The 12,128-nt window shown below is 46.1% G+C and overlaps 1 protein-coding gene across 7 annotated transcripts in view; it reads left to right on the forward strand.

The window, feature by feature from the left end:
• USP46 (ubiquitin specific peptidase 46) overlaps positions 1 to 12,128 on the forward strand; it is a 122,814-nt gene that overhangs the window by 75,594 nt on the left and 35,092 nt on the right. For all 7 annotated transcript variants that reach the window (XM_027102969.1, XM_027102971.1, XM_027102968.1 and 4 more), the window contains one exon: positions 11,541 to 11,621. Coding sequence is in view for 3 of the 7 variants with exons in the window: in XM_027102966.1 (XP_026958767.1) it covers positions 11,541 to 11,621 (81 nt within the window). In the remaining 4 variants the exon portion in view is untranslated. The remainder of the gene's footprint in view (positions 1 to 11,540; positions 11,622 to 12,128) is intronic.

Genomic DNA, 12,128 nt, shown 5'->3' on the forward strand with positions numbered 1-12,128 from the left:
TTACTTAACCTCCATTAACTTCATTTCCCTCACTTATGAAATGGGGATAGTGAGTCTGAGTGTGTGACTTCTCTGGAGGGAGAGCATCAGTGTTGCTGGATGGGACTAGGTGATGTGTGTGCTCTCTGAGCAGGACGGGTGGCATCCATAGCCCCTCTGGGTATTGCCCGCCCGTGGTTAGGTGATGTGTGATGGCCAGCAGCCAAAGAGGACACTCTCAGAAGCTGCGGCCCTCTGCCCAGTCTCTACGTCTGCAGCTAAGGAATTACTAAAAGTATGGATGAGAAGACCATCTTCTCTGACTTGTGGTCAGGAGCTCAGGCTCTGGACCTGAATGGCCTGGGGTTGAGTCCTGGTGCTGCCTTTACTGGCTGAGTGAGCCCGAGCAGGTTCCCTCTGTTCTTGCATGAGTGGCATGGGGACAGTAAGTGGGACTGCCTTGGTTGGCGGACAGTGGAGTCGATGAATACAGAGACGTGAGGTTCTCTGAACAACGAGTGGCACATACTGCTTACCCTGTTTACCAAGTTTATTTAGTCAGCAAATTTAGTAAGTGCTTTTGTATGCCAGATGTTCTGCATGGTCCTAGGAGACCAGTCAGTCACAACCCTGTCCTCATAGAGTTTCTGTTCTAGCGTAGGGGTTGACAAGCTTGTTGGTAAAGGGCTCAATGGTAAATATTTTAGGCTTTGTGGGCCATGATATCTCTGTCGCAGCTATACAACTCTGCTGTCGTACTGTGAAAGTAGCTACCATAAGTAAATGAGTGATCGCAGCTGTGTTCCAATAAAACTTTATTTACAAAAACAGTTGGTGGGCCACATTTGGCCCATGGACTGTCATTTGCCAACCTGTGGTCCAGTGGGAAGACAGGTGTTAAATAGTCACAAATAAGTAAGTTATTACAAATAGTGATTAGTTGTATGAAGAGACACACAGGATTCTGAGAGAGGGAAGGGTCAGGGAAGGTAGCTGTGAAGAAGTGACATTGAAGGCAAATGCAGAGTAGGAGATGGGGGGAAAGAGGGGACAGCTCTGAGGGGCCAGAGAACTGGCCACACTAGTTCTGAGCCAAGAGGCTCAGAATCGCAATCTGCATTTCTGTCTCTGTAGAGGCACAACAGATGCTTTGCCAGTTTCTTTGGATAAGAAAATAATGGCGGTTTTTTCCCTGATACATAATTCATACTACTTCTCCCAACTCACCCCTCCCAAATAATCCCAACACTGAGAGATGAGCTGTATTAATATATTAGCACATTTTGTTCTGCATACTTCTGGTGGGTCCTTTCTCTTTCTGTTCTTTTCTTTTTTCTTCTATTGTCAGTATCCAAAAATTTAGAAGTTAGGGACGTGAGAGTGCACATTTTTCTAGTATTAGGTGTAAAATGGTTTACTTCTTAGAACTCATTTCTGCTTTTTGATCTTGTTTTCACTTACTCCTATTTTAAACAATATTATTTTCTTTTCCTATTTGGCTAGATAAAAATCCACAGCCTGAAACCATTTTGAAAAAAAAACCTATTTCCTCTTGACTACATCTCAAGTTTCTCCTGATTTTCAACCTCAATTTTATATTCTCTTAAACAGGTTGCAGTGTTCTGTGGTGATTTTACAGAGAAGGACACCTGTGCTCCTCATTCTAGAATATTTTGAATGGTGCCTCAGAGGCAGGGGTTTACCTGTATAACTCTGTGACCCCTTCTGTTTCCTCGGTTTTTCACTCCTGCAATTCTGGGACTCTGAGGGGACCCTGCCACCTTGAGAGTCAATATTGTGTAGTGCTTGGGAGCATACACTCTGGAGTCAGATGGTGTGAGTTCAAACCTAGTTCCAGTACTTATTAGCTGTGTGAACTTGGATAAAGTTACTTACCCTCTCTGTGCCTCAGTTTTCCTATCTTTACATCTTTTTTTTTTTTTTTTTTTTTTTTTTTGCGGTTCACGGGCCTCTCACTTTTGTGGCCTCTCCCGTTGCGGAGCACAGGCTCCGGACGCGCAGGCTCAGCGGCCATGGCTCACGGGCCCAGCCGCTCCGCGTCATGTGGGATCTTCCCGGACCGGGGCACGAACCCGTGTCCCCTGCATCGGCAGGCGGACTCTCAACCACTGTGCCACCAGGGAAGCCCTTTTTTTTTTTAGTTTTCCTATCTTTAAAATGGAGACAATAAGGACATCCACCTCACAGCATTATTGTGAGGATTAAAATGAGTAAAATATACATCAAGTCCTCAGAGCAGTGACTGGACACAGTAAGTGTTATTTTTGTGATGTCTGTTGTTATTACTCATTATGTGGAAGCCAGTGACTGTAATTCCTCCTTAACCATCCTTGAATTCTGGCAAGTGCTTCTGACTCATCCTGAAATCTTGAGCTGCATCACTTCATTTTTGCTTCACTTTCTCCTTAAGGCTCTAGGAATGACCTTTTGTCATCAGAAGTCTGGGAATGCTAGAGCTTCTGAGAATTAGTCCTCTATGTACTTTTGTACTTTGAAAACGTACTTGATAAGTGAAATAGCCGTTTTTGAATATAGACTTAAAACTGTAGTTTTAGCAACAATATTCACCTCTCCTGTCGTATATTTTAATTCATGGTTTATAATCAGTGACTGTTTCTCTGTGTACTTAGAAATCCTTACATGTTATTTCGGGCCTTTCTCCACTTTGTACAGACTTGAAAGAGATCCTGCCTGCCTTAGGATGCAGAACTGGGGGAGGAGGTTTATGTTTCTGGGTCTTGGTTTTTTTCATCTGTGGAATGGAGCTGATCTCCAAGACCCCTTCCTGGTCTCTGTTTTTGGTTTAGGCTCCTGCATATTATACAGTGTTCTCATTGGTTTTCTTTTTTTTTTTAACATCTTTATTGGAGTATAATTGCTTTACAATGTTGTGTTAGTTTCTGCTGTATAACAAAGTGAATCAGCTATATGTAGGCATATATCCCCATATCTCCTCCCTCTTGCGTCTCCCTCCCACCCTCCCTATCCCACCCCTCTAGGTGGTCACAAAGCAGGGAGCTGATCTCCCTGTGCGATGCAGCTGCTTCCCACTAGCTATCTATTTTACATTTGATAGTGTATATATGTCATTGCTACTCTCTCACTTCGTCCCAGCCTACCTTTCCCCCTCCCCGTGTCCTCAGGTCCATTCTCTACATCTGCGTCTTTATTCCTGTCCTACCCCTAGGTTCATCAGAACCATTTTTTTTTTCTTTTAGATTCCATATATATGTGTTAGCATACGGTATTTGTTTTTCTCTTTCTGAATTCCTTCACTCTGTATGACAGACTCTAGGTCCATCCACCTCACTACAAATAACTCAATTTCGTTTCTTTTTATGGCTGAGTAATATTCCATTGTATATATGTGCCACATCTTCTTTATCCAGTCATCTGTCAGTGGACACTTAGGTTGCTTCCATGTCCTGGCTGTTGTAAATAGTGCTGCAATGAACGTTGTGGTACATGACTCTTTTTGAATTATGGTTTTCTCAGGATATATGCCCAGTAGTGGGATGGCTGGGTCGTATGGTAGTTCTATTTTTAGTTTTTTAAGGAACCTCCATACTGTTCTCCATAGTGGCTGTATCAATTTACATTCCCACCAACAGTGCAAGAGGGTTCCCTTTTCTCCACACCCTCTCCAGCATTTATTGTTTGTAGATTTTTTGATGATGGCCATCCTGACCGGTGTGAGGTGATACTCTCATTGCCATCATTCTGATTATATCCTCCTGGGCAAGAATCTGTCTTCTTCCCCCCTCCCCAGAAGGAAGGCATTCTAACATGTTTTCCTATAAACTGCTTTTAAAATTGCTTTAAAAGAAATGCCTTTCTATACCCATCTTATACATTTATGACTCATCCTTCACAAGTTGTTGTTATTGTTGGTTTTGTGTTTTTGTAGCACCCCTTGGCAGTCACACAGTTGCTTTCAGAAGTGCTGTGAAGAGCTAGCATTACAGTCTTCTTGTTGGAACTTGTCCCAGCCCAGATTCTATTTTTAATAAAGTGTGGTGCATTGTTTTCAAAGGTTACCAAATTTTTTACTGACGAGAATGAGAACTGTGTTTCTTATACCTCCAGACCCTGTGATTTACTGCTCTAGATTAGTTTTTTGTTCAGCATCTGGTCAGTTATTCCCAGTGCCTCCCGTTTGCCTTATGTGTCCCAGTGCTTGGTGCCCGCGGTAGGACTGCAGGCTCTTGGGTTTGCAGCACGCCTTGCAGTCTACATAGTGCTGATAATGTTCCCCGTTTTGTTTGATCCTCTCTGCCCCCTGAGCCACAGGCAGGCCGAATATCCCACCTCTCAGCCAGGAAACTAAGGCCAAGAGAGGGGAAAGCAAATTCACACCGGCGAGGAAAATGGCCTCATAAAGCTCTGAGCTGTGTGCCGTGGGCCTTAGACAGCTGGTATGCAGGGTATTAGTTTGCTGACTTTCTTTGACATTTTTTAGGACAAAAATAATACACGCTGATGGTAAAAACTTTGCACAGTTGAGAAAACAAAAAGCCCCCGGTGGCCTGTCATCTGCCAGCCCCGCTTCCTGGACGCTGGTGACAAGTGTTAATAATTTCTCAAGTATTCATTCTGGAATTTCCATTAGAATGTAGGTGTTGAAGGCAGGCCCGGGCCGCTCTGTCCCTTTGGGTCCCTCAGAAGTAGAGTCATGCTGGACACGAAAAGGGCTCAGCGTCTGCTGCTTGAAAGGAGGACATTTCCAGTAATTGTCATGTACACACACTTACTCTCTCAGACATTTTTATTGATACTTATCGCTGTATCTTGGACAAATTTTCATAGCCATACCAATAGAGTAGCTTTACTTTCTTAAGTAGCTACATGGTATTCCATCCTGTTTATTACTGTAATTATTTGACCAGTTATTTCTAACGTTTTCCTCTTGCAAGCCTTGCCGGGGGGGACCATCCGAGATGTTGCCTGCTGCTCGTTCCTTCCGTATCCTTTTTCCATCTCTAATTTTGGCTGGTAATAGAGCCCATTTGCCAGGCTCCCCTGGCAGCTAGGTGTGGCCGTGTGGCTGGGTGAGATTCTGGCCACTGGGATCATGAGCAAAAGTGATGTATGCGACTTCCAGGAACATTCTTGGAAGAGAAGGCGCAGTCTCTCCCCGTCTTGTCTGCTTCCCCCTGGCGGAGGTTGTTTGATGATAGGGACCGGAGTGACCATGTTGGTTCCCAAGATACATTCTTGAGGATGACAGAACAACAAGATAAAAGGAGCCCGAGTCCCCGGCCCTGCAGAGCTGCTGTGTCAGGCCTGTGCTGCTTCCTCTTGAAGTAAACTTCCGTCTTGTTTAAGCCAGGCCTGGATTATTTTGGTCCTTGCTATAGTCTCTGTATCTTTTCTACCCGTGTGAGTATAGATGTGGAACAAATTGCTTAAAGAAGAATTGCAGGATTGAAGGATGTGCTCATTTAAAATTTCGATTTATACTGTCTAGTTGATCTTTAAGCTCCCACCATCTCTCATGAAACGTTCCCCATCATGTGTGTGTCCTTTTATCATACAGAGATTTACATTTAACGTAGAGAACTCCAGAATCTGTTAAAGATGCACAAAAATTCACGTTACCAATGGAAAATGCTAGCATGTGAAGCAAGAGGTTGGTTCCAAATGTCAGTATCAGTGACGTTCTGTATCCATGGGAAGGAATTCCTAGGGTGTATATTTATAAAAGGGAAGGGAGAATGGGGAAATGGAAGAGGGCACCATGTAGGCCTCACTGAACAGTAGATCGGGAGAGCTCACACACCTGTGTCCAAATGATCATGGACGTGGAAGCAACTTGCACAGCCCTAACCATCCCCATATATGCACGCATGCATCCATCCATCCAACCAACCAGCCACTCATTCGTCCATCCATCCATCCACCCACCCACCCAGCAGGCCTGTGCCTAATCTGTGCTAGCCACTGGGAGTGCCGTATTAAGCAGGTCAGACATAAGTCATTGCTCCTGTGAGACATGTAGTTGAGGGGATAGGAAACATATTAATAATTACATAAATAAGAATTGGAGTAAACACTGTAAGGGAGACAGTATGCTATGAGTGGAGAGTGGAGGTTGTTGGGGGAGGGGTGTGTTAGTTTCCTGTTGCTGCTGTAAAATAGGACCACAGACTTAGCAGCTTAAAATGACAGGAATTTATTCCCTTCGAGCTCTGGAGGTCAGAACTCCTAAAATCAAGGTGTCGCAGGGCTGCACAGCTTCTGGAGGCTCTAGGAGAGCCTTTTCCACTTTCTAGGGGCTGCCTGCAGTCCTTGGCTCTGGGCCCCTTCCATCGTCAAGGCCGGCAGTGTAGCATCTTCCGGTCTCTCTGTGAACTGTGCTTCTGTCGTCACATCTCCTCGCTGACTCTGATACTCCTGCCTCTTTCTCATGAGGACCCTTGATGACACTGGGCCCATTGAGGTCATCCAGGATAACTGCACCCCCCCCCACCTCAAGATTGTTAAATCAGTCATACCTGCAGAGTCCCTTTTGCCACATAAGTTAACATATTCACAGGTTCCAGGGATTAGGGTGGGGACATCTTTGAGGGGCCATTATTCTGTCCATTACAGAGACTACCTGAATCTAGGGGTGGCCGGTAAAGAACTCCCTGAGAAGGATGATAGGGTACAGCCAGGTGAGGAAGCAGGGAAGAGCATTCAGGTGATGGATGGGAGGGAACTTGAGGTACTTGAGGACCAGAGCAAAGGCCATCCTAGCAGGCCAAGTGTATGAGAGAATGGGTGGCAGGTGACATTGGAGACAGCCGTAGAAGTCACTGGAGCATTTTAAAGCAGATTTGTATTTAGAAAGAGCAGTTTTGCTGCCATGTTGATGGTGGGGTTAGAGGTGAGCAAGGTGGGTGTCGGAGGCCATTTAGGAGGCTGTTGTAATTCAGATGAGAGATGCTGGTGGCCTGGTCCCACTGGTGGCAGGAGGTTCAAGAGAAGCGAAGGGATTTGAGAGATTTAAGGAGAGTGAATCGGTCAGTAGTGTGCTGTGGTGGATGGCCGTCGAGTGTGGAGAAGGACGTTAGGCGTGGCCCTCAGGTTTCTAGCCGGAGCCAGGTGGAAGGTGGCATCGTCATGGACAAGTGGGGAAACACCAGGAAGAGACTGGATTTGAGGGGAAGGAGACGTGAAAGCTCTAGTTTCGGGGTAGAGTGATTTTGAGGGCCTGTGAGACAAGCAAGTGGAACTGTGTCTTCACCCCGCCTGAATGGGCTCAGAAGTGAGCTTTCTGGGATGAAGGGGAAGCGTTGGAAATGGTTGGCACGTAGCTGCTGATTGAAGCCTGGTTGTTGCCTGGACCCTACAGAAAGAGGCATGGAGGGAGGGAAGAGGGCCTTAGACGACACCTGGAGAAAGCCAACAGCTAAGTGTGTCTTCCTGAGTTGACCATGTGTGGAGCTCATCAGGGGTAGAATCCAGAAGGGAATATTTTCAGGAGAGATGGGGAGGTGAGGAAATAGAGACAGGTCTTAGCGAGTATTATGGAAAACTTCAGACATATTGTATTAGTCTATTGCTGCTGTAACAAGTTACCGTGAACTTAGCAGCTTAGACAGCACAAGTATATTACCTTATAGCCTGGAGGTCACAAGTCTGAACTAGCCCCACCCGGGCTAAAATGAAGGCAGTGTGCGGCTGTGTTCTTCCTGGAGGCTCTAGCGGAAACTGTTTTATTTTTCTTGCCTTTTAAGCTTCTAGAGACTGCCTGGTTCCTTGGCTCCTGGCCCCTTCCTCTGCCTACAGAGTCAGCGAGGGCAAGTTGAGTCCTTCACACATCATAGCGGTCCGGTCTGTTGTTCTGATCTGTCTCCCGCTTCTAAAGATGCTTGTGATTACGTTGGGCCCAGCTGGATAATCCAGGGCAGTCCCCCTATTTTAAGGTCAAATTAAGTCCTGATTAGCAAATTAAGCCCTTCTACAATCTAAATTTACCTTTGCCATGTAGGGTGACGTCATCACAAGTTCTGGGGATGAAGACCTGGGCATCTTTGGGAGACCATTACTCTGCCTGTAAACATATATGTAAAAGTATAAATGGAATAGTATAATAAGCCCCGCACACCCACCTCCCACTTCTCCCCACTGGATCATTTGAAATAAATCTTAGAAATCATCTGATTCATTTGTAAATGTGTCAGAATAGACAATTGTTTAAAGAAGTTTAGCTATGAAGGGGAGGTGAGAAAGGGGGTGGGGACTGGCAGAGGTGGGAAGAAGACGTGTATGTGTATTTTTAACATGAGAGACAAGGAGGCATGTTAAATTCCGCCGGGCAGGATCTAATAGTGCGGGAGCAATTGACCTGCACGAGAGTGAGGTCTCCATCATTGGGAGAGGTAGGCGCATAGGTTTGAAGGTTTGAGAGTGTGAAATTAAGAGAGTTCCTCTCTGCTGGTTTAATGTTTTTCTTTTTCTTCATTTTCCTGTTGAGTGGGAAGCCAGTGAGAGGGGCAGAGAGGTATATAGTTTTGAGGCGCTTGGGGAAATTTGGAAAAGGTCGCTGTGGAGTGGAGAATGAGTGCCTCAGAGAAAGGGTCTTGGAAGGTGGGGACGTGGGCCACTTGAATTTGGTGAGTTCAAGCGAATGCAATCAGCCTGAGGTGCAACTTCTCCCCCCTAGCGCTGCACATCTGTCTGGGCGTATGTTCAGAGAAGGTGAATAATTTGGTTCCCATTGGGTGGGTTTTTTGCCAGGTGGTGTGAGCAAAGCATAAGGTCAGGGGTGTTTATAAGAGCCACTGACATCATGATCCATGGACTCTAAGCTGAATGAGAGAGGAGAGGAGTGACGGGTCCTGGCGGGTGTACGAGTGGCTGTGATGGGATGAGCCAACAGACAGAGTCCAGCCTGGCTGGGTTTTGGGGTGGTGACCAGGTCCGGGGTGCGTCTTTGGGAGTGGGTAGCTGGAGTGGAGTGAAATAAAAGACAGCTAGAAAAGAGGGCATGAGTTGCTGAGAGAGCAGGGGATGGGAAGGCACCGCCACGTGGATCCTGAAGCCACCCAGCACGATGGCAGGAGACAGGGTGTAAAGGTAGGTCGTCGGGGCAGGGAGGGGTCAGGCGAGACGAGGAGAAGGGAAGGGGTTTGTACGGTGCTGGGAGGCACGGGCTGCACAGGGTGGATGTTTTGACGAGGTGGGTGACGGTGCAGGGGTCTGGAAGCAATCCTGGGGATCAGAGTGCGGTTGACCTCCCCTCCTGACCCTTCCAGACCTTGTGTGCGCGGGGGTTGTGAGAGGGGCTGAGCAGACCTGACCGGAGGGAGGGCCAGGTTTCGCTGAAGACACGGCTAGCTCACTTGCTTCTCCCCCGAGCTGTGCTGTGGGTGCTCCTGGCCTGCTACCCCCATGGTATTATCATATTATTATAATAATTATTACTAGATTATTCCTCCCACCCAGGTATTATTCCTCTTAAGCCCGGCCCCTGGGTCACCGTACTTAGCCTGAGTCACAGGCAGCCACCCCCCACCAGCTCCCTCTCCAGTGGGAAAATATTAAGGTAGAAAAAAGCGCTCCATCCAAGAATTCCCGAATAACAGAAGTCAGGGATTGAATCCTTAGATTTAATGAGATCTGTCTCCATGTGCTCTACTTTTATATCTGACATGCCTCCTGGGCTCTAAGCCATATATTCTAATGTTGTTTCAAAAATGGCTGTGGGTATATTTAATACACATTATTTACATCGATTTATGATTGAGATGTAGCTTTATTGAAAACTTTTAGTGATTTTTGTCTATACCATAAAATCCTGCTTTCATATAAGTATTATTTTAAAAATTCAGCCTGTATATGGAGTCACATTATTGTGAAGGCAATGAAACCCTGCCTCCCCCGCCCGCCCCCATGAAAAAGATAGTGAAACTGTTGTGCGCAAAGATGACCGCTAAACTCAAGGTCTCCGATGACGGGTAGAGGAGTTTAGATTGGTGGCGCAGTATCATGGACCTAGAAAACAAGTGGAAACAAAGGATATTATGATAAGGGGATGGAATGTACTATATCTGCTGAGGTTGTGTTTGCTTAGAATTGAGTTATTCTGCATTTCATGTTTGCTTGTTGACACGTGACCGTTTTAACTGGTTCTCAGCCCACCTTTTGGCCATTTCTTTCTGGGATGGGAGATTCTAGTTATATGAGCCCAGGATAAGTAGCAGCAGCAGATTTAGTTTTTACAAAACATAACAGTCTCTTTTTAGAATACCTGTCTCCCAAATCTCTGAGATTCTGTGAGCTGTGAGTCTTCCGTGATAGCCTGAGGACGTGAGAAGCTGTAGGATGATGTTAGAGCCACGGGTATACGTGGGGCCTGTGGTCCTACCCAACCCCTAACTACTCACCGGATTGGACCGAACTTTGGTCGCTTTTCCTAATCCCAGCAGACCCCTCCAGGCCTTGCGGGGGGGTGGGGCGCAGTGATAATCAGTGTGCTTTTGCCAGTGACCCCTTGGCCCTTAGCGGGGCTCAGTAAATGGTTTTGTCACAGGATCGCTCTGCATAGCCTTTGGTTAAGACCGTGGGCCCCCGAGTCTGACTCCCGGGTTCAAGTCCTAGCTCTGCCACTTACTGCCTGTGGTCTTCGGGCAGGTTCTTAACCATTCGAAGCCTTAAGTTCCTGTCTGTTAAATGGGGATTATGATAGTAAGTACTTACCTAATGGGATGTTGTGAGAATAGATAGTGCAGTTCCTGGCATATATAGTGGGAGTACCCAGGAACTTATTATCATCGTGTTGGAGTGTTGAACTTGAGTGCACATGGCTCACCAATTTGATGCATTTGGGAACTGTTAGCTTTTAAATTGTGTTCCTCCATTATTTACGATATTCCTCGGACATTCCACTTTCTCCGGAAGGCCCCCCCGACCACCCTATTTAAGCGGCAGTGATCTACCCTCCACTCCTTCCCCCTCCGTGCCTCCCCTTCACCCCCTGCTCCCTGGAGTCCCCACCCTCATTTCCTGCCTTGGTTTTCTTCACTGCACTTGTCACCTTCTGATGTGCTGTCCAGTGTACTTGCTTTTTGTTTCAGCCTGTCTTTGTCCCCTGTTCTGTTGTCAGAGCCTAGGATAGTACCTGGCACATAGTGGGTGCGCGGTAGATAAATCTTTATCAGGATGATACTGTTGACTTTGAAAGTGGTGGTACGACTCTATACACCAGTAGTATAAAAGCTACTGCAGCTGCCTGAGCTTAGAATGTTTCATTCGGAAGTTCTGACTGATGATTTGCTGATTTGCCTGTCCCAGACCTCCTTTCCTAATAGAGGAGAATTGAAGCCAGGTAGAACAGGTTTGAGGGGATGATGAAGTTGGATGAGGAGAGGAGTAGGCTGATGTCATTACCTCTTCGACGGTTTACTTCTGACACCTGTTCTTTCAGCGTGACCGTCACCAAACTCCAGGCCACCCGAGGAGATGCTGGTCTCGATAGTGGACTCTCTCAAGTATCATTTTGCTTTCTTGTCTATTCTACACACAAGAGAACTTTTGTTATTTTTCTCTTTTAGGGCACCAATGCCTCTGCTCTGGAAAAAGACATTGGTCCAGAGCAGTTTCCAATCAATGAACACTACTTCGGATTGGTCAATGTAAGTATTTTAAAATGTACTATCTTAATCAAATGTTTTAGAGTTCTTGAAGCAACTCCATTCCCATTTTCGTTATTATCAAGCTTTAAATAATCGTTCATACTCCTTGGTTACCATAAGTGGCAAATATTGGGGTGGGGGAAATTTAGTCCAGTTTTTGAAAGTATGAGCTGCCCCAGAAGAAAGTGTTTAATGAGTGCATTATCGGGTCAGATTCTCATTTTTTTCCCCTGTGCTTTAAAGGATTTCTGCTGCACCCATAACTTTCACAGTGATATTATTAGCCTTTGTAGCAGTATCTGCTTTTGTACGTTCTCCCTTCACCATCTGGGTGGGCTCCTTGGTAGCTTTGTTTCAGTATGCATCAGTTCAACCAGAGCATCGAAAGCGTTTCCAGCTCATCACCAGTAGCGATTTAACAGCACAACTTGGTATTTGAAGCATGGGTGGGGAGTCAGGGGAAAACTGGGGCCAGTTTACCTCAAAATCCCTTGGCCTCATTTGCTT

The sequence above is a fragment of the Aethalodelphis obliquidens genome, unplaced genomic scaffold (assembly GCF_003676395.1).
Source record: "Aethalodelphis obliquidens isolate GAN/ISIS:26980383/991018 unplaced genomic scaffold, ASM367639v1 scaffold6, whole genome shotgun sequence".
NCBI lineage: Eukaryota > Metazoa > Chordata > Mammalia > Artiodactyla > Delphinidae > Aethalodelphis > Aethalodelphis obliquidens.